The sequence below is a fragment of the Oryctolagus cuniculus genome, chromosome 4 (assembly GCF_051225735.1).
Source record: "Oryctolagus cuniculus isolate XC-2025 breed Fujian yellow rabbit chromosome 4, ASM5122573v1, whole genome shotgun sequence".
NCBI lineage: Eukaryota > Metazoa > Chordata > Mammalia > Lagomorpha > Leporidae > Oryctolagus > Oryctolagus cuniculus.
This window is the reverse complement of record NC_142870.1, coordinates 132,734,795-132,756,675: the sequence shown is the minus strand read 5'-3', so window position 1 is coordinate 132,756,675 and position 21,881 is coordinate 132,734,795. Positions and strand designations below refer to the sequence as shown.

Below are 21,881 nucleotides of genomic sequence, written 5' to 3'. Positions count from 1 at the left end.
GAGAAACAATGCTGGTAATAACAGATGACACTTCTTGATAGTGTAAAATACAACATTTCCCCTGCATGTTATTTAACCCTCAAGTTAATAATATATTGAAGATTTTTATCCCATATTAAGGGAGAGGAGTCCAGCGCTCAGAGAGAGGGTGAGTACATCAGCCAGAAACACAGTTATTCAGAGATGGAGCCAGGCTCTTAACCCTGACCTCTGCTTTCCATGATGCAGCTGGCCAGTAGACTCTGACAACAGACATTCCCTTTTAAGATTCTAAGTGTGGAATGTGTATCTTTTATAGACTAGCTTTCCATTTCAGCCATTTCTTAAGTATGTTTTTACTGTATCTAGTCTATCCATACTGAATATAACATACAATCTATGAATAAATTATTTTAAACACATAATCCTCCAACATTGTTCTGAGAACAGGTAGATGCTTCACAGTATCATTCCCATTTGTCAGATCAAAGTCTAATAAAGATTCAATGTGATTTTTAGAAAGGCAAAGAAAAAAGCACCAGCCCCCAAAGCCCAGTTCTAGGCTAATGTTTGCTATAAGTGTTTTCCTCTCTGCCAAATCCTGCAGTGAGCTGATTTCTGTTTTTCAACTTCTTACATTATGTTGCTCTTTTACCCATTGCTTTTGGTTTTATATATTAAGATTCGGCATCAGCATTCACCCTATCTTTTCGCTCCTAATTTTGAGTGTTTCTATCTGATTGCTTTTGACTTTTGTACTTTATGGGCTTTTTCTTCATTTCTGTTTTACCCCGATTATCCAGGAAAGGCTGCATGTATCCTTTGAAAGCTCTGATGTTCTCAATGAAAAGACCTTCTAAATGGCCTTGTTTGTCTCCCATGGAGTTGCATATCATGACTTCAAATGCCTCACTAAAATGTTACCCATTTGGCATCAGTATACAGAAAAGGCTGCACTCTGTGATAAGAAGTGCCGTGGCGCTTCGTAGTGAGAGAATTGAGTTCTTAATGGGAAATGGGGGAATATAATTTCCTCCGATTTAGCTGTTCTTTCAAACTTCACGGTGCTTTTATTCTTGAACTACCCATTTGTAGTGAAAATACCAAAAGAACCAATTAGCAATTAAAATGATGGCCATAGAATTTTGGTCATAGAAGTCTATTAATATTGCTCCTTAAAAAGCTCTTTCCCACAAATGTTCTTTTTTGGCTTCCAAAACAACTACTCCAAGCTCCTACGAGTCAGAACACAGTTTTGTAGAGGAAACAAGTAACAGAGAATAGAGGTGACTAATTGAAACTCTTTGGTTGCCAAACTTCGAGATAGTGTCATTTGTAAGAGGTAGATTTATTCTCTCTCTTTCTTTCCTCTACTTGGCCTAATTCTGATGAGAACCTTGCTGACATGTTATATTTAATGTTCTGGTCCACAGAGAAGAAACGCCTAATGGTAATGCAAAGCTGAATTGATATTCAAATTGTATAGTCAGTTTAGACCCCAAGTGTGCAGCCCCCAGCCCTCCATCAGCTTCCCTGAAGTGTCACTCTAGGACAAGGATGCCACTAGAGGGCAGGGTTTGACTTCTGGACTCAGTGGCCTTCTCCCTGCACGGGGGACCTTGGAGGCACCACCACAGACATCCATCCCTTGAAGCCCTTACAATGAATCTAAAATCTAATTCCCTCTTCCGTTGTATTTGTGCAGAATCCTAGAGTTTGGGAAATGCCTAAGATAACGTCTAGAATGATCTAATACTGCAGACACATAGATCCCAGTTTCAGAGCTCCTACAAGGCACCCAATGTAACCTTGGACTTTGGAAGGATTATCCAACAGAATTTTATCTTTTGGGGGATCTGTAGTTTTTCAGAGAAAATATCATATGTTGAACAAAAGCCTCCAATAAAATTCATTATACAGCTAATTTATTATATTAAAGATAAGAGCTATAAACTATGAAGGGCTTTTTGTTTTGTTTTTTTTTTTAATAAACTAGGGAACAGAACATCCCAACAGCAGTACAGTGCAGTTTGGATAACCCTTTGTTGTGTGCCCTGTCCTATGCACCATGATATGATGAACATTATCGCTGCCCACTACCTACCAGGTGCTAGTAACAGCCTCCTCTTTTCCTCCTCTCTTGCAAAAATAAAAAATATCTCCAAACATTGCCAGATGTCCTTGGAGGGCAAAATAACTTCCTCATAAGAAGCACTGGACTGCAGAATAAAGAGATGATCTTCCTCCCAAAAATAAGAAGCCTACAGGGCCTGGAGACATCACTTATAGAATGTCAAAAACATAAGGATGTGCTCTCTAAGCCTATTTCTTCATCTGAAAAATGAGAATAGTGATGTCTTGTAGAAAAGTCAATTAAAACAAGCAAGTATTCAATTAATCACAAATGATAAATGTTATTATTACTGGTAAGTCACTATAAACCTTTGCTATGAATCAGATACCAGCAGAAATACAGAATAAAAACTAACTGCAAATTTTATAAGCTTAAATGAGCACTTGGATGTCACTCTGTGTTCAAGTTTCATGGCTAAGAAAATTAAATGGACATTTTCCTCATTGACATAACTAATCATCTCAGTGATTCTGTTTTCCTTTCTGAGAAGGTCAAAGGGCATATTTAGAAACTACATCCCACACATCTGATGAGTAGGTAATGATGCAGAAATAAACTTTTAAGTGCTTTGGGAGGTTTCTATGTGTAAAAAGTCCTATGTAAATATTTTCCAAGAGGACGCTTGAGAATGATTACTCACTTTCACTCTTTAATTTGATTTATAAGCTTTACCCATCTTGCAGGAGATAAGAACCAAAGTTAATTGGGGAGAAAAAATAAATAAATGGTTTCAAACTCCCATTGTCATCATCTGGAACTGAGGAACCGCAAAGATTTTGAAACTTTGAAGGAACTAGGCTGAAGAAGTTCAGCCAAAAATATTTGTTTATAAAAACTAGAGAATGTTAGCTATTTCTAACACAGTGGCTTATCATTTGAAATTTTTGCTGGCTCAAGCGAAATTGTGCTCTTCTATTTCCTACTGTGGGGTTCCCTCCCTAACCACAATTGCTTTTGAATTGGAGGTTTGTAACTCTGTGGACAAGAGCAGAGTCGGCTTAGCTAGCTGGAAGAACAAGAGGAAAGTCTTTATATTTCCTGAAGAAGGGGGAGCACTAACAGGGTGGTTGTGATAGCAGAGTTCAGGAAGAGTAGAGTTGATGTTGACAGTTGCTGACTTGAATGGTTTTGTTGCTGATAATAAAAGCAGAGCTGGCTTGCTGAAAGTGAAGTCGAGAAGTTGCCGAGGAGATGGTGGTCATGGTGTGGCACAGAGTGTTCAAAAATAGGCTCCTGTCTTAGAGAGTTGCTGCTGTATGAGTAATGTGCTGCCGCACCACGTGGTCCTTCTAAGCAGAAACGCTGTCTTTCCATTTTACACACCAAGGGATGCATTTTATTTTACATTTACAGGAGGCACAGTCAGAAGGCAAAAACATGATGCATTATCTTGAAAAAAGTTCCTTTTTAACTCCTACCCAGACTGCACAGAAATACTGGGAATATATTTTAATTTCAAATCTGATGTGTCACATCTGGTAACTCATTTATTGCTAATGAAGTTTTCGCAGGCAGCAGCAGTGCCTTTATCTCATCTTATTTTTCAGTTGGCAAAATGTTGTTTACCTTTTAGTGGCCCAGCTTCTGTGCCTCTTAGCCCAGGCTGTTTAAATAGAAAGCAGAAGTAGCCTAATGTAGAAAAGAAGAAGAGTGATAAATAATAGTATACAGAGCGGTCTGAATTTTTAATTACAATCAGTGGTGTAGTATCCTAATTTAACTTTAAAATTAGATAGTATTCAAGAGGAATTATCAGAACAGGCAAAACTGTTCAGTCCAAGGAGCTTTTCCCCTCTCTAAGTTTTTCAAATCCTAAATAGTACTTGGTTTCTTCTATTTCTAGTACTCACATGCAGTTTCCCAATATCTCTTATCCAAATTTGCTTACAGGGGAAACATTAGTCATTTACACAACAGTGTAATTTAATAACACCCACAACAAAAGTCCCAGAGCTCTAGGATCTCCTGGTACCCCCACACCCATGATCTCATGTGATATTCCCAGTATTGTTATAATTCAGGCTGCACAGATGTTTGCTACCACATGGTCATGAACATCAGTATCATTATCATCACTGAACATAATGAGTCACATATTAAGGAACAACCAGATATTCCATGATTCATCTTCAGACCTCTCAGTTCCCACCACTAGGCTCTTACCTCTGCCTTGATTCTGGCCCTTCCTGAAATGATTATGGCCCTTCTCCAGGTAGAGCTAGTCCTTGTGTATGGAGGTGAGTATACCGCCCATGCAACTTAAAGGAATTTCAAATACTTGTGAATAGCTACAAAAGTTATCTTACTGGGTGACACCCTGTTGGGCACACCTGCACTACACCAGTCCCGAAGGTCCATAAAAGAAGTGCACAGTTTGGGGCCAGCATTGTGGCAAAGCAGGTTAAGCTGCTGCCTGTGACGCTGGCATCCCGTACGAGCATCAGTTAGTGTCCAGGCTGCTCCACTTCTGATCCAGCACCCTGCTAACGTGCCTGGGAAAGCAGCAGAGGATGGCCCAAGTGCTTGGGCTCCTGGACCCACATGGGAGACTTGGAAGAAGCTCCTGGTTTCGCTCAAGCCCAGCCTCAGCCACAGTGGCCATTTGGGGAGTGAACCAGCAAATGGAAGACATCTCATTCTCTCTCTCCCTCTTTCTCTGTAACTCCAGTTTTCATTAAATTATAAGTGCTGCCTCCCAGAACCTTAACTAGCAGGAAACTGAAGTCAGGAAGCATTTGTTTCAGCATTAATCAAGTGCCTTTTATAATTCTTGTTATAAAAGCATTGTATAAAATAATCAAAAATACTTCTGCTAAATTAATTATGTTTTAAAATCTCCATTCATTTTTGAAGGTTCGAGCTTCCTCTCATTAAATTCATTTCAATTATTCTTGCATCACAAAAAGGTCACATTTTCGAATGTCTTTATGTTTTCCCAAGACCTCACTTTTTACCTCTACTGATCTGTGAAATAAAAGTGAGAACAGGTGTTGGTATTCCCATTCTAAATATGTTGTAATATTTAAGGAATGACAAAGTGAGAGATTAAATTACCTGTATAAGATTGTGTCTGTGGTCAGTGACAGCTGACTTTGCCAGCTCTCCAGTCCCCTGCTTTCTCTGCAGGATCATTCTGCTGTTTCTCAACTTTTATAACATTCTCATATTTTTAAAAATAATAAAAGAATCATGCATACAAAACTAGGAAAATGATACATATGATAATATCAGATAAAACTCTCCATATAGCATCTGTTTTCTTAGAGAAGAATTTCCATCTAATTATTCAAAAAATAGTACTCCAAATATTAAGTGATGCATTGCTGTGAGGGTCTTTTCTAATACCTTATGTTTTTATCTGGGTAACGGAACCACATAGTTCATGGCTAAACTTCAAAAAGTTGTGTTTTCCCACGAAGAATCTGACAATAGGTTCATTTTGTATGAGTTATTTTAACAATGTCACATCGTGCCTCTGTTATCATAGGACAATGTAATCTTGACTCCCTAATGTCAGGACATGCTTCTGATTTTGATTTTCAACCATGAACCAACCTGTTTGTACCCTTTCACTTTGTGGTGCCATTAAGAAATGCCAAGCTGTGCCTGAGAGGCTTGTAGCCATTGGTCATCAATGGACTAAAACAAGTATTCCAGATGGGACCTGATTAGTCTAGGGTCACAACCAGTTACACCAGTGTTATACTCAGGAACTTCAGAAAGTTCATGGAAAAATGGAATTAACAGATAAGTTAATTTTGGTGCAAAAATTTTTTGAAATCTATTCATATGAGGAGTCTTCACGAAGTTCATGAAAGAATGATACATCAATTTTAAAATTTTCTGCACCAAAGTCTTTCAGTTCCATTTTCCACATAGTTTTTGAGGTGACTTTTTGGAAAACAGTTTTTTTGAATGAGAGTTAATCTTTTACAGAAAAAAAAAAACTGTTACTGTAATAATCTTATGTGGAGTTGCTTTAGTCATCTTGAGTGAAAGGTGAAATTCTTTTCATTTGGTTTTTTTTTTTAATACAGAATCTTTGTATTTTTTAGCATGGGATTCAAACTGTCCCTATAGATTAATATAGAAAGATAGCTAATTTAGTGATATATGTTAATTCTACTTTAGAAAGCTTAGAAACTTTAGTGCTTTGGGGAATTTCATTAAGTATGTGACTGATTCTCTTGAGGATCCCAAGTTCAGAGAAGCAAAGAGACTGATTCAATGTCACCCACCTAGTGAGTGGAAAAGCCAAATTTAGTATGCCATCTCTTCTTTCATATGGTCCAGGACCTGTTTACAGACTATCATTCAAAAAATATCACTCCTACACTCATAACACTGCATGATTCAACTCCTTGGACCACTTCACCTATATGGGAGACCCAGATAAAGCTTCTGGCTCCTAGCTTCAACCTGACCCAGGCCTGGCCATTGCGGTCATTTGGAGAATGAACCAGAGGATGGAAGATCTCTTTCATTCTTTCTTTCCTCTCTCTCTCTCTCTCTTTCTCTAACTCTGCCTTTCAAATAAAGAATAAATAAAATAATTTTAAAATACACAGGCAATTTAAAGCAACATATACAGTATATTGAATATTTACTCATTCTAACTTAATAAAAAATTTTTTACCTGTACATTAAAAACTTCAATCTGAAATGAATTGCTTCATGACCAGTAAAGTAATCTCTAACAAACAACTCATATTTCATTGAGCTTTATAATACTATCATCATTTCTTATGTATACATTATTTTTTTCCTTCTCCTTAGAGTGGGATTTGAGATGAAATAAACAGTTTCTGCTGCTGAGTTAAAATTTCAAGGAAGAAAAAGTTGTCTCACATATGAAATTTGGAGTTTTATTCACAAGTTGGATAAAGCAGCTGTTAGTGATTAAAAAGCCCACATTGATATTGCCTTTTTTATCTACTAAAAAAGAGAAAAGCTTGGAGTGGTCTCTAAGAGCCGCGTTATTAAAAATGAGTTTTCTCCTGCCTTGAGGGCCAAGACGCTCATCTGCTGAAATGTGGTGATGGTCAAGGAGAGAAATTCCAAGTCTAAGAGGAGAAGTGTTCATTTAAGTATGGGATGTCCTCCAAGTTAGGTGTTCTTTTCCTTCTCTCGCAATCTCTGGAGCTGTCCACTCTCCAGGCACCTTCAAAGATGTTCTATGGTCCTTCATACGCAACATGACAAGAATAGTTTCTACTAACAACATGCCAAAGATTTTTAAGCACATTTTTAAAGCATGCTAGACTTGATCACACACAGCTTTCATCACTGCCTGTTTCTCATTTCTTTTTGAAATAAGGTAGAGACAGTCATCACAACTGAACTGTTTAAATCATAGCTTATAATGAGTAGAAACTTTTGGAGTAAAGGGAAGTTTAATTGTAGTTTAGTCTTCTGTTACAAGATTGTAGTCTTGGATAATTCCCAAGAAGCTAAAAATGTGGAATTAACATTTCTCTGTCATGAAATTTATATCCTTATTTAAAGGAAATTCCTTTTAGAAAGCTGGGTTCTTTAAGTTCTTAGGTTTCTTTGGATGAAGCAAAAGGGAGAAGTAGCTGGGAAAGATAGAACATAGCACCACCATCACCACAGCGGGTTACATCTGTTATGTGCAGAATTAAGAAAATGTCTCTTTTCATTTCTTATGAGATCAAACCCCAGTAGATGAGACGGGAAGAGGGCCAAAACCCAATATTTACCATTTAGCCATATCATAAAGCTCCTCATTAAGTTTCAGGAAATTGTCATACTTAATTCATATGACTTAATTTTTAAGGATTTATTTATTTATTTAAAAGGAGGGGAGTGGGGAAGAATCTCCCATCTTCTTGTTCACTCTCCAGATGGCCACAATCACTGGGATTGGGCCAGGCTGAAGCTAGAAGCCAGAAGCTTCTTCCAGGTTTCCCACTTGGGTTGCAAGCAACTTAGCAGGGAGCTGGATCAGAAGTGGGACAGCAAGACATGAACCAGTGCCCATATGGGATGACAGCATCACAGGCAACACTTTACCTGCTAAGCCATAATGCCTGCCCTGACGTGATAATTTAATATAATGCTTTGTATTGAGAGAAACATTAGTATAGGAATTGTAAGAGTGAACAAAATCATCTCCAGAGAAAGCACTTAATAGAGAGAAGTTAGGCTAGGATTGCTGGCCAAGAGCACAGCATCTGACTTGAAATCAATTTTAGTTAAGTGCCAGGCTCTCTGCATTGCTCCCTTCTTCATGGCTACTAAGCTTATCAGTTTATCAGCAGCCTGGAAAGGCTTGGATGCTTCATCAAAATGCATGGCTATTTGAAGTTTATTGGATTCAAGTAATTTTAACTATTATTTGCAAATATTAAACAGGACAACTTCTATTCAAAATGGAGACAATGGACTAAGCAGGCATGGAGAGTCCTCTTTCTACTCTAAACACAAAGTACTGGGTCAAAACTCTAAATAACAGCTGAGACTCATGGGCCAAAGAAGGACTAACCCTAAATCCACAACTGAGATAAAGTTCTAATGACTTTACCAGTATGAAAATCCATGTCACCAGACAAGTACTGCAGGCAAATGCAGCTGCATTTCCTGGATAAAGCTGGGAACTGAAAAATTATTGCCTATCCATGGTCAAAACCTAGAAAACCGGAACAGCCAAAGTTGTAGAGTGGATGGAGGCCCTAATCCATAGTATCTATGGAAAGATGGTTGAAAACTAAGCTCTTAAATCAACATCAAAAACTCTTCCATATCCATGACTGCCACATTTCCAAGCAAAAGTTTACCGGGCTGCCACCATCCAATCACACCCTTAGTGAAATTAACTCCCACCAAAGATGAGTCCACAAAGATTATGAAAGTAAAAAAGGAAGGCAAATATCATGAAAGAGGATCAACCACCATTGCAACAAATAAAATTTTGATCTGAGGGGTTACAAATAGTAAACCACTTAGGCAGGGGGGTCTTAACATACAAATATTCAAAATGCTTATGGAGATGAAAGAAGAAATAGTCTCCATAAAATGGAAACAGAGGATTAAGAATAAGAATCAGAGAATTTTAATAAGAAACAGGTAGACAACCTACAAATTTAGGCCAAGTTCTGTGAGTCAATGAATTCACAAGTGAATACCGACTAAAAGTTGCATGAGTGGGGTGTTGGAGAGGACGGAACATGTAAGAAGAGAAATAATTACTTTCTAAAGTCTGAATCCTAACATAGGAGCAATAAAGAGAATAGTTTCTGAACAGAATGGTTTTATGAAGCTGCCCAGCACTACAAATGACTTATAAACACTGGTCTTTCCCTCTTATATTTGAGAAAGATAGTTTGATAGAAGATTATACTAAGATATAATTACTTGGTCTTTTAGTTCTTTATTATCATAGGGAACTATGGGATATGTCTTTCTTTAGATTGCAAACTCATTTACAAATGAGCTTGTAATGAACATTGTAATTAGATTGGTTTTGGCTTTTCTAAAAGCTTAAGAAGATATTAATATTCTAATCAAAAGTCTTGGGGAAATATTCTTAGGAAAAAAAGAAAGGAAAATCCTCTTATGCTTGTTTCTAAGAACCAGGGATTCTGTCAAGAAACCCAAGGTAATGTCCACAAAATCAATCAATGAAGTGGTTTGGCCGCAATGAACCCACTCCTGTGTTTGCAACAGACTGAAGGTTCCCACCTGATGCACAACAAATTTGTTCAGCTGCTTAAGATTATTTTTTACTCAGGAGAACAGGAACTTGGAATTTTTAGCCTTTTAATGGAAACAGGAGGAGCTTACTAATTAATGATAATTTTTTTTAAAAAAATATGTTATACTTTCTTGATTCATGGCTATTCTGAGTCAGTGCCTACCTTATATTCAAAAAATAACAATAAAGATTCAAAAAATATTTATCAAATACTATTTGGGAGTTCAGTTCTTTCACTTTATCTTATTTCATTCCAATAATCATGTGCAGTGAAAAATCACTGTTTCCATTTCTAACAGATGAGGAAACTGGGTCTCATGTTTAGAGAAATGTTTTGAGTTACCCAGAGCCAACCAGACTTGTTAGTGCTAAAAGAAATTTCCGTTACAAATCCCTTAACCCCAAACCCATCTTCTTTCCCCACAAGATTGGGGAACCTTTTTTCTGCCAAGGGTCGTTTGGATATGTATAACATCATTTGTGGGCCATACAAAATCATCAACATAAAAATTATCCGGCTATGGATGTATTACATTTTGAACCTGCCTGTGGTTGTCTAGCCAGGGCCGGAACAAATGATTTGCCTGGAGCCAGATGCTCCCCACCCCTGCTCTAAAGGGAGACTGTACAGTAGAATTCATGTGTACCACAGAGGCTGTGTAAAAGTTGTGAGACCCAGAAATAGGAAAAATAGGACGAGAGGGGCCCTCTCATTTTGCCCCTGCTGGAGCAGAAACACAGCATAGAACTATAAATCTACAGCAGCTTTGTGGGACTCACACATTTGGTTTTCCTACAGGGTCATGCATCTCTCCTTCAGCTTCTCCCAAAGACACTGTCCTTTTTGCTCCTGGAGTTTGTTCTTTACACAGTACCCTTTTGCGAAAGGAGGGACACCACCTTTAGAGCATGTGTTCAGCTCTCCGGGGCAGCTGGGCAGACCAGTAGTGCCGATCCTGTTGCTCTTCTTCCCCAGGGCTCATTGTTATATGGAAAGTCACAGCCACATGCAGCTGGGGACCCGCTCCTGGTGGTGCAATAAGTTCTATGTACCCAGCACTCTGTACCACTGCACTGCCCTGCTGTCCTGCCTGTGCCCAGCGCTGGCCTTCACTTCGTAGTGTGACTGTACCACATCCTGTAATGTTACTCTTACAGCATCTTCAGCCTTCTTCCTGGACTTCCTGATGGACACCTACTTGGGAAGAATGCATTGATTTTCTAAATCTCATAAATTGATTGTTAATGAAGTAAAACATGCAGCAAATATTTGGCAAAGGCTTAGCTGAGCTCATTTCTGAACACCTGACTCTACCTAAAACCCTAGAGAACTGCTGCTATCTCAAGCCTTCCCTCTAGACGTGTGTCTGGTTGGCAATCCTGGCCTGATCTATATTCACTTGACATCCTTTCATACAAATGGTGAACCTCATGGACAGCTCCAGAAATGGCCGGCAGGCATGAAGTTTGTGCAGGCACTCTTTTGCTAAAGGAAGAGGCCTGGGAAACCATGAGAAAGATGCTCTTGCCCAGTCTGGAGCCCTTCCTCCAGTCCCTCTTAAATCTCCACCCACAGTGACACATTCCTCAGGATCCTAGAGGCAGCTATTCTGGCCACTTAATGGAGGGTGCTGGTAATTTTTATGCCTAAGACTATGAGATGAAACAAGTGATTTATTTAATAAATAAGCTAGGGAGGCTGGCATTTGGTTGCAGCAGTTAAGATGCCATTTTGGGCACCTGCATCCCATATTGGAGGGCCTGGGTTTGAGTCCAGGCTCTGCTCTCCATTCCAACTTCCTGCTAACGTGCACCCTGGAGGGCAGCAGTTGATGGTTTAAATACTAGGGTCCCTGCCACCCATGTGGGAGACCTGGGTGGAGTTCCTGGCTTCTAGGTATTTGGGGAGTGAACTAGAAGATGGGAGTTCTCTATTTCTATCGTTCTACCTCTCTGCTTTTCAAATCAAATGAAAGTAAATACATTTTAAAAAAATAAAGACTAAGGCATAGATGTGTCAGGCTTCTGAGGTTAAAGATAAGTTCATCAGTCTTGCTTACCTCAGGAAAAGCATTCAAGTCTTTCTTAAGATTTGATGATGTCCTTAATTGACATGTAAGTTAAGATATACAACCTAGAGGGGTTGGTCCCATAGGATCCCACTTGCATTTCTCCTGAGGATACTTGGCAGTTCCTACAAAAGCAATATGATCTAAATGGTAAATGTGCAGTCTTGGGCTTTATTTTTTCACAGTGTTTCTTCATAAAACATAATCTCATATCTTTTCCTGAAACTGAAGTTTGGCTAGTAGATTTGTGATGGAGAAATAAAGCTTTAGTTACACCAGGAACTTAATTTTTTGTTTATCTTTTCGTTCTTATTTCCTCCAGCTGCGTTTGATGAGACAAATTCAACCCAGGCCATCAAAATGATGCTCAACTCTTCTACCGAAGATGGTATCAAAAGAATCCAGGATGACTGTCCCAAAGCTGGAAGGCACAATTACATATTTGTCATGATTCCTACTCTGTATAGCATCATCTTTGTGGTGGGAATATTTGGGAACAGCTTGGTGGTGATTGTCATTTACTTTTACATGAAACTCAAGACTGTGGCCAGTGTTTTTCTTTTGAATTTAGCATTGGCTGACTTATGCTTTTTACTGACTCTGCCACTCTGGGCTGTCTACACTGCTATGGAATACCGCTGGCCCTTTGGCAATTACCTGTGTAAGATTGCTTCGGCCAGTGTCAGTTTCAACCTCTATGCCAGTGTATTTCTACTCACGTGTCTCAGTATTGACCGCTACCTGGCTATTGTCCACCCGATGAAGTCTCGCCTTCGACGCACAATGCTTGTAGCCAAAGTCACCTGCATCATTATTTGGCTGCTGGCTGGCTTGGCCAGTTTACCAGCTATCATCCACCGAAACGTATTTTTCATCGAGAACACCAACATCACGGTTTGTGCTTTCCATTACGAGTCCCAAAACTCAACCCTCCCCATAGGGCTAGGCCTGACCAAAAATATACTGGGCTTCCTGTTTCCCTTTCTGATCATTCTTACAAGCTACACTCTTATTTGGAAGGCCCTCAAGAAGGCTTACGAGATTCAGAAGAACAAGCCAAGAAATGATGATATTTTTAAGATCATTATGGCAATTGTGCTTTTCTTTTTCTTCTCCTGGGTTCCCCACCAAATATTCACTTTCCTGGATGTGTTGATTCAGCTGGGGGTCATTCACGACTGCAGAATCGCAGATATCGTGGACACTGCCATGCCCATCACCATCTGCATAGCTTATTTTAACAACTGCCTGAATCCCCTTTTTTATGGCTTTCTGGGGAAAAAATTTAAGAAATATTTTCTCCAGCTTCTTAAATATATTCCCCCGAAAGCCAAATCCCACTCAAATCTATCAACAAAGATGAGCACGCTCTCCTACCGCCCCTCAGATAACGTGAGCTCATCCTCCAAGAAGCCCGTGCCCTGCTTTGAGGTTGAGTGACATGTTCAAAACCTGTTGGTGAAGCAACTTTGTCAAAGAAGGAGCCAAAGAAACATTCCTGCACAGCACTGCGCTACCAAATGAGCATTAGCTACTTTTCAGGATGTAAGGAGAAGTTGGATCAATTGGACTGAACCGGCTTGTCTACAGCTCGAACAAAAGCTTTCCTTTTCTTTAGCAACAAAACAAAGCAGAGCCACATTTTGCATTAAATACAAGATGGCTGCTCAAAGAATGATGACAGAAACTGGACAAATGTGTTGATTTCAGAAATTTTGCTGGCGGAAATGCAGTCTCGCCAGTCTTCTCTTGTTCTATTATTTTTGATTTCTATATAAAGGTATTTAGAGGAAGTGAAATCTACAGAGCAGCAACAGGAGATCACAGTTCAGGATTGTTCTTTCTGCCCAATTTCCAAGGGGCGATGAAGCTTTTATGCCTGTTTAGCCATTAGCAGCTGTGACCCACTTGTACCTGCTCCAATGCATTTCGTGCAAAAATGTGCTAAGCAGTAGTTGTCAAGTTTCAGAACCTTTTATGAAATTCAACCAGAGTCATAAAGATTCACACTGCCAAAATAATGGTGGCAGAATGGCTTCTTGCAAAATGGTGTTACTAAAGTTACGTGTAAGAGTTAAATACTAGCAAAGGTGTCACTCTAGTCCCAGGGAGTTGTGTTCTCCTGGTCATATTAGTCTTATTTCATATCTGATAACTGTATATAGTTTATAGTAAAAAGATTATATATCGTAAAGTATGCCAAGCTGTTTCAACAAAGTATATATTTTACATACACATCTACATGTATCAATGTCGTTAAACTGTTGTTACTTGATTCAAATCTAGCAAAGCTCTATTTACCTTAAATAAAATAATTGTATTGTACTGTATTTAATCTTCATTACTTCAAACAGATGTTGATTTATTTTTAAAATAAGACAACTGTTAATAAATATGAGCAGAGTTTGCTTCTGTTAAATTCTGGTCCAACTGATAATTTAATTCTGTTGGTTCTAGATTCTGTATTCTGCCATTGAAAAGATAAAGAAAACATTTTGCTTGACTGCAAAACACGTCATTCTGAATTTTCCAAAATTTTTTACTTAACAGAAAAATTATTATTTCTTAAAAACTAAAATAGATTGTTTTAGACATAATTTAAGTAATGGAATTTTTCTAATTATACACATGAGCATTGTAGGAAATTTAGATTTAAAAAAGCATAAAAAAATTAGTCATGTTTAGTTTCCCACTCAAAAATGATCACTTTAACATTTGAGTACATTTGTTTTTATTTTTCTGTTTAAATTCTATGTATTTACATACAAAATTATGACATTGAAGTCATAATATGTACAGTACTTTGTATAAAGATTTCCCTTAATGTCATAGTATAGTAGTTTCCTACCCCATTACTTGTTTTCCTAAGCCATTTCAATATGTATATAATATTACAAAATATAGACCATTTTGATATAGTTAGCTAGTCATGATGTTTGACCATTTAAGTTGTTTATGATTTTTCAATATCATGGATTACACTGAGATGAACATTCAAGTATATGCATCTGATAAATTCCTCCTACATCTAGAAGTGGTACAAGTGAGTGTAGAGGCAGGAACATTTTCCATATTCTGAATATATATGTATATATAGAGAGACAAATATTTTTCAGAATACATATAACAATATATAATGCCACCAACTGGGTTTTGCTATATCTGACTACAATATCAACAAAACATGACATTTACTAAATGCAAGCAGCAGGAAGTTTACCATAAGGATTGAAGGGCTATACCAAAGAGTGGGGATGCAACTACACCTGCGGGTCATGCTGACACATTTCTGTGCCTGCTGGGTAACTGTTTTATCCTTTAGCTAGATGCCTTCACTGTTCTTGAAGTCAGCACAGGGCAGGGTGCAGTACACATCCTGGCCCAATGAACAAAGGATGGGAGTGATGCATAATGACCTGATGAGCAGGTCTTTCAGAAAGGTCTTGGTGCACTGTGCTGAATTTCCATAAAGCAGCCTGTCATAATTGCATGCCCAAGAATAGAGTTATTTTGTGAATAAATGTCTTACATGTGCCTCCCATATTTTTCTTCTTTATTACTTTTAATTATATTAATATAGTGCTGGCTACTCACTCCAAAGGTTCATAACCATTTTCACAAAGGATCACTTCTAAAAAATAAATTCCAGCTCATTCTAAATTATAAACATATCCAGCTTGAAATCCAACAGGTCAGTTTTATGATAATATTTTAATCCAAACACTTTAAACTTACTGATCAATTTGACCATGTTCCATATCTCATTTTATTTGAACTTAATCTAATTATATAGACCAATGTGATAATAAAGTTGGGAATCTACTTACCAAAATATTAGGATGGATGCCATGAGTTATTACTCATGAACATATTGAAAGGGCCAGCCAACTCCTTATTTTTGGAATGCTTTCAAAATCTATGCAAACAAATATTTTCCAGAGAGACTTGGGTACCCAACAAAATTCAAGTGTAATATAAATGCAGATACAGATATAGCTTCCACTTTTTATTTCCTCATGAACAAATTCATCTTTTCAGTCAAGCATTTATCATGGATTCAGAAAACTTTGTATTGTTTACCTACTCTATGCTGGACAACTGGAGTTCTGTGACAAATTGCTTAGGATGTATGGCAGACATTTCCACCAGCTGCCGGGTGTAGTTGTAGGAGAGCACAGTGAGAACTAGCTTGACTGCCAAGCCATGGAAAGTCTCATAAAGTGTTGAGGCAACTTTTTTTCAATAATACGTGCCAAACTGGGGAGCCAGAGAAGAGGAAACAGATTCAGGTGGTAAGAAAATGAGCCCCAGGGGGTGTTGCATACTTGGCATGAAAGATGAGAACCTGATGGTACAAAGAAAAGTAAATCAGAAGAAAATGAGACACAGAGAGACCACTGCATGGACAGGAAGTTGGAAGCAACTGTCTAGTGCCTCAAAGGCCAGGGTGCAGACCCCCCAGGAGGATGGCACACAGAAGTTTAGGGTTTCCAGTACCACTGGATGCACTGGATCCAAAACAACCAGAAGAAGAGGGAACCCAGCTATTAAGGAGGGAAGCAAGCTAAAAGCAATAGACAAAATTGTATATGGAAAGACTCGACTGTTTTGATTCTGCATATTCCAGGATACATGATAGGAGAAAAAAGTCCCCTGTAGAACAATGCAAGAAGCCTTACACAACACAAAGAATAAATCTAAATGGAACAAGGAAACAAAAGAGGTAGAATACTGGCTTTAATGATCAGAGTTATATGTTTCAAATACAAAATTTTGATTATCAATCAAAATATAACAACAGTAACTTATATCCACTCTTGTCTTTTTGCAGTGGAAACCCATAAGATCATCTACAAAGTGTCCCTTTTCCCTTTATCATGAAAATTTCCCACCTCACCTAAGAACACAACCACCTCAAAAGGTGATATTTTCCTCTTTAATCCCATTCCCATGCCAGTTAACTGGTCCAGGCATGAAGCACACCAATCAGTTTTGCCTAATGATTTTTCAAACAGGTAGAGATGGAGAGTTGGCCCTTCACCAGTGTTGGGATTTGTGAGATGTAAGACTAGGATCTATCAGCAGCAATGCCTCCCATTGTGTGGAGGATGTTGGCCTACCCTAGTGCTGCTGTAGTCCTTGAATCCACCTCCGTCCCAGACACTCCATACTTTGGAATTAGCATCCAGGGCCCCAATCAAGAGATCTGAGTACAATGATCAATAACTAGGATCTTCCGGGTTCTTCCTTCTTGTGATCAAAAAGAATTTTGCTTTTGTAGAAGCCAGCACTTCATCTAAGCTTCTAAGTCCTGGAACTGCTTAGTCTCTATCTTACTAACTAACAGTCATGCGGATTATCCCTCTTTCAAATGTATCCTTATGACAGGATGTGGCCAGGACATCCAATAGTGCATGTGTTTAAAGAGGGAAGAGGTGTGGTGAAATAGGAAGACTGACAGTTAGATGGGATTAGGGTACTATAAAACGTGCTATTGTAGGCCATTAAAAGCAGGGTTGTCACAGTGTAAAAACACTCTTCTCTTGTCTGACCAAATTGGATCATGAAATAATAAGGAAAGAGCTGAAATGAGTATCCTGAATCACCAGAGGGCCCAAACAGATGGCCTGCATGCCACCTGGACCCTCTCCATTCAAAAGGGAGCTGGAAGACCTCTGGATCTCATGGAACCAGTGAGAACAGTATCTCACTGTGCACAAATCCAATGAAAAAAGCCTTCATTTACCAAATCAACCCTCCTTTATGGCAAATGATGTAACCAAGATCCAAAAAGAGTAAATGTCTACATCCAGGAAGAGCCAGGATTAAAATCTTAACTAGGCTTATTTTTGTTTTTGGACAAAAGACAGTAGTTTGGAATGAGAGAATCTAGCTTTAATAAAATTGCCTCCTAAATAATTCATATACAAGAAAGCTTTGAATAACAACCCTCTATGAATTTAAAGGCTGTGAGATTTACCCTTCAAAGCAACATGATAGGAAAATACTTACATGCACAAGAAATGTAAATTTAATAAATAAGTAATATTAATTTTGAAACTATTAAAAGCCAGTTTGTTATTATGTTTACTTTGCCTTAAGGATCTAATGTTGATGAGCCATGTTTGCCCCTGGACCCAGTTCTTGACTCTTTCTATCTCCTATTAGGCTTCTTTTGAAAAATCAAACAAGATTAGGAGTAAGGATCTTGGCTGCACCTCCCATTGAGTTGGAATATGTCTCATGGAATTCTTTTCCCATCCTGGGCAAGTTCCACTACACCAAATAAGCTCATACAGGTGCTAAATGGTAATATTTGGAAAATAGGCTCCATTTACCCCAAAATGTCAGGTAGAAAACAAGTTGTTGTTGGCCACCAGGGAGAAACCCTTCTAGAATTCACCACAGAGATGTGGGCAAAGCCCCATGGGTGCAAGTCCCCTGAGCTGATCCACTGAGAATGAGCCAGCTACTGTAACCCAAGAGCCTCCAGGTGTGGATCCACTCTGACTGTGGCCTTTTTCTGGCCATTGACCTTTCAAGGAAGCTTCAGAGAACTGAAAGTGCAGGTAACAAAACACATTAGCCAGAGGCGACACAGGCAGCATTCTAAATAAGTACTAGCTATTCTCATTTTTTACATAGTAAGTAGAAGATAAAGAGAGAGGTGAAAACATTTCCACTGATTATATCATACTTACAGCTGTTGTTTGAGTCCCCCCATCCCATTTGTTCTATCTCCTTCCAGAAATAGCTCCCTATCTCCCTTTGCATGCTCACTCAGTGTAGAAACTGGACAGGGCTCCAATCCCATTGCCAACACACCCATGGAAGTTATAACTCCTAAGAAAATCAGCCCACTATATTTTGCTGTTTACAATGCGATGCACAAGCGGCCTAAACAGACCCATTCACAATGGATTTCCTGATTTTTGTCAAAAGCAATCAGGCAAAATGCTTCTTCCTCCTCATTACATGAAACTTACATAGACGTGAGAGGCTGTTGCTGCTATTTTTTCACTCCGAAGGAAAAGGTGGATATTTCTATAAGTTTCCAGAGGGGGATATAAGAATACAAGGAACAAAGTGAAAGACTGGAGAGGAAAGGAATGGAGAGGAACCAAGGCCTTATGACATTCCTTGGGAATGGAGCTTCTGCCAGGAACTAGCACAACCTCCCCAGACTTCTCTGGTCTTCAGCCAAATGAGGATGCATTTCCTGTCAGAATTAGCCACCAAAATCCAATTTGCTGCAAAATCAGTATAGCTATTCTACATCAAATTCTCTGCTATATGCATTATGTCACTTAATCCTCATGACAACCAGTCATGTCAGACTTGTTATTATCTGTAGAGAGTATTCACAATTGTTTCAACCCTACATGGCTGGAAAATCCTGGAGTGAAATCTGAACCCAGGCATTCTGACTCTAGAATTTTTGTTTTTATTTGCTAAGCTATGTTTCTCTTTGCACCATCTTCAAATGGCATTGCAAGTTTTGAATCATGTGGGTACTTCCCAAAATACTGTACATGCCTATTTATTCAAAATCAATGTGATAATATTTTAGTTTGTCTTAAACCCATATTTACTGTGGTTCAAGCCAGAATTTCAATAGTCTTTGTCCTTGAAAATTGGACTCACTAATGGAAAGCACTAATTGACCTTACACAGCAAAGCACTAGATTTTACATTTGTTGTAATTTGATTTTGGATGAGCTTATATTGGGTCTAGCAAATAAACAGGCTACAACTGTTAACTGTCACAGTAATTAGTTAAATGCTAAGGTCCTTCCTTCAGTCAACAATTTAGATAGCATTTACTAAATGGGAAGGAGAAGGAAATTCCTAAATTATTTTCATATCAAAATTTTACCTTCCAGGCCAGTGTTATGGCATAGCAGGTTAAGCTACTGCCTGCAAGGCTGGCATCTTGTATGGGCACTGGCTTGTGTCCAGCTCCTCCACTTTGAATACAGTTCTCTGCTAATATACCTGGAAAAACAGCAGAAGATGGCCCATGTACTTGGGCCCCTGCACCCACATGAGGGGGGCTGGTTGGGGGGACCCAGAAGAAGCTCCTGGTCATTTGGTGAGTAAACCAGCAGATGGATGATCTCTCTTTCTGTGTCTCTCTGTCTCTGTGTCTCAGCCTTTCAAATAAATAAATAAACCTTTTGTAAAAAAAAAATTACAGTCTAATATAATGTGCTTTCAAAAAAAAATCTTGTGGCTAAACTGCATCGAATTCTGAGAAAGATTTCGTTGTAAGGTTCAAATTTGGCAATAAATTTAAGTGAAGAATAGACCTGCAATGATGAAAACAAAACTGTGAGTTATCTCTATTGTGTCCAGAGACCCAGAGGATAGAGGGAAAATGATCAGGGCCATGAGTTCTGAGAACAGTTCCAGCAGCAGCATTGAAAACCACCTTAAAATGGCTGCCATTCAAGACAGTGAGACGTAAGAAGAGAGTTGCAACAGAGCAGGCCAAGCATGTTCACTGTTGCACCATTTGCTTATGGCTTCAGAACAGATAGAAAGGATCAATCACACATAAAACATTTCACAAGCAACCACCCTTGAAGGAAAGAACATGATAGGAAGAAAGTTCCAGGAGCCAAGATGAGTTGGAAAGCAGCGATGCAGCCTATGATGATAAGGATGGAGGTAGATCAGTGATTTTCAGCCAAGAGAGATTGTGCCACCCAGGGGATATTTGGCAATGTCTTAAAACATTTTTGGTTCTCAGAACTTGGAGGAGGATGGTGCTAATGACATCTAGTGGATAGGAACCAGGGATGACACTAAACTTTCCACAATGCACAGAACAGTCCTGTACAATGAAGAGCTATCTGTTCCAAAATGTCAATAGTGCCAAGGGGTAGAGGAGAAAAGGAGGAGCAGTTTCAAGCTGTAAGCATTAGCAGCAATGCATGGTAGTCAACAGCAATGTGTTGGCCTCCCAACCTTTGTAACCTATAAATTGACTTTCCCTCTGTGTCCTGGGTTTCACTGACCTTCTTAAATTGCATTGCAAGACAACTGCATCCAAATAACCTACTCCATGCACTAATGAGACCAATGTCATTTCTGGAGCTAAATAGACAAATCTATTCCATTTGTGCAAAAAGTGATACATTTTAAATTCACTCATGAATGTTAGGAACAAGAACAGCTGGCAGCATGATATAGAGCTAAGTGGTTGTGCCTCCCCTTCCATGGGTGGAAAATGGTGGTGCAGGTCCCACTGAGCAGCTAATCCACAGAAAAGACACCAAGTGCAGAAGTGAAACCCGTGAGCATGTGTGCTGCTGGCAGCACCATCGGGACATACTGCAGTATCTTAGCACATGGTGGGATTCTGATGAAAATGTTTATGGAACAAAATCAGGAGTGTGCGATTTTATTTTTTTCCTAAATATCTCCATAGAATATTTGAGTAGCTTCCAGTGAAAACATGCTAAAACAGAGTAGCATGAAAGAAACCAAACAGAAGAACCACAGAAGAGAAGAAGTAAAACCAACAAGTGTACAAGCAAAATAAATTGTTGTAACTGAGAAAAATAGAGTTCTTGGCATCTTGCACCTGAAATGAAAAGTCAGGTATACTAAATCTCCAACTCTTTTTATCAAGTGAAAGTGAATCAGGTCCCCAAATTGAGCAGTTTTCTATTTTTTTTAAGATTCATCTATTTATTTGAAAGGCAGAGTTACAGGGAAAGAGAAGGACATACACACATACACACATACACACATACACACATTCACACATACACACATACACACACGGGGTGGGAGGGGAGAGAATATAAATGGCCACAATGTCCAGAGCTGGGCCAGGAGTCAGAAGCTTCTTCTGGGTCTCCCACGTGGGTGCAGGGGCTCAAGTACTTGGGCCATCTTCTACTGCTATCCCAGGCCATTTGCAGGAAGTTGGATTGGAAGTGGAGCAGCCAAGACATGAATTGGTGCCCTTATGGGG

The 21,881-nt window shown here is 38.9% G+C and overlaps 1 protein-coding gene across 4 annotated transcripts in view; it reads left to right on the top strand.

The window, feature by feature from the left end:
- The window catches only part of AGTR1 (angiotensin II receptor type 1), a 46,099-nt gene extending 31,784 nt beyond the window's left edge, over positions 1-14,315 (top strand). For 3 of the 4 annotated variants that reach the window (XM_008266173.5, XM_008266172.5, XM_089330240.1), the window contains exon 3: positions 12,219-14,315. In XM_008266173.5, coding sequence (XP_008264395.1) covers positions 12,257-13,336 — 1,080 coding nt within the window. In that variant the 5' untranslated portion in view covers positions 12,219-12,256 and the 3' untranslated portion in view covers positions 13,337-14,315. 4 annotated transcript variants of the gene reach the window in all.
- The last annotated feature ends 7,566 nt before the right edge of the window (positions 14,316-21,881 follow it).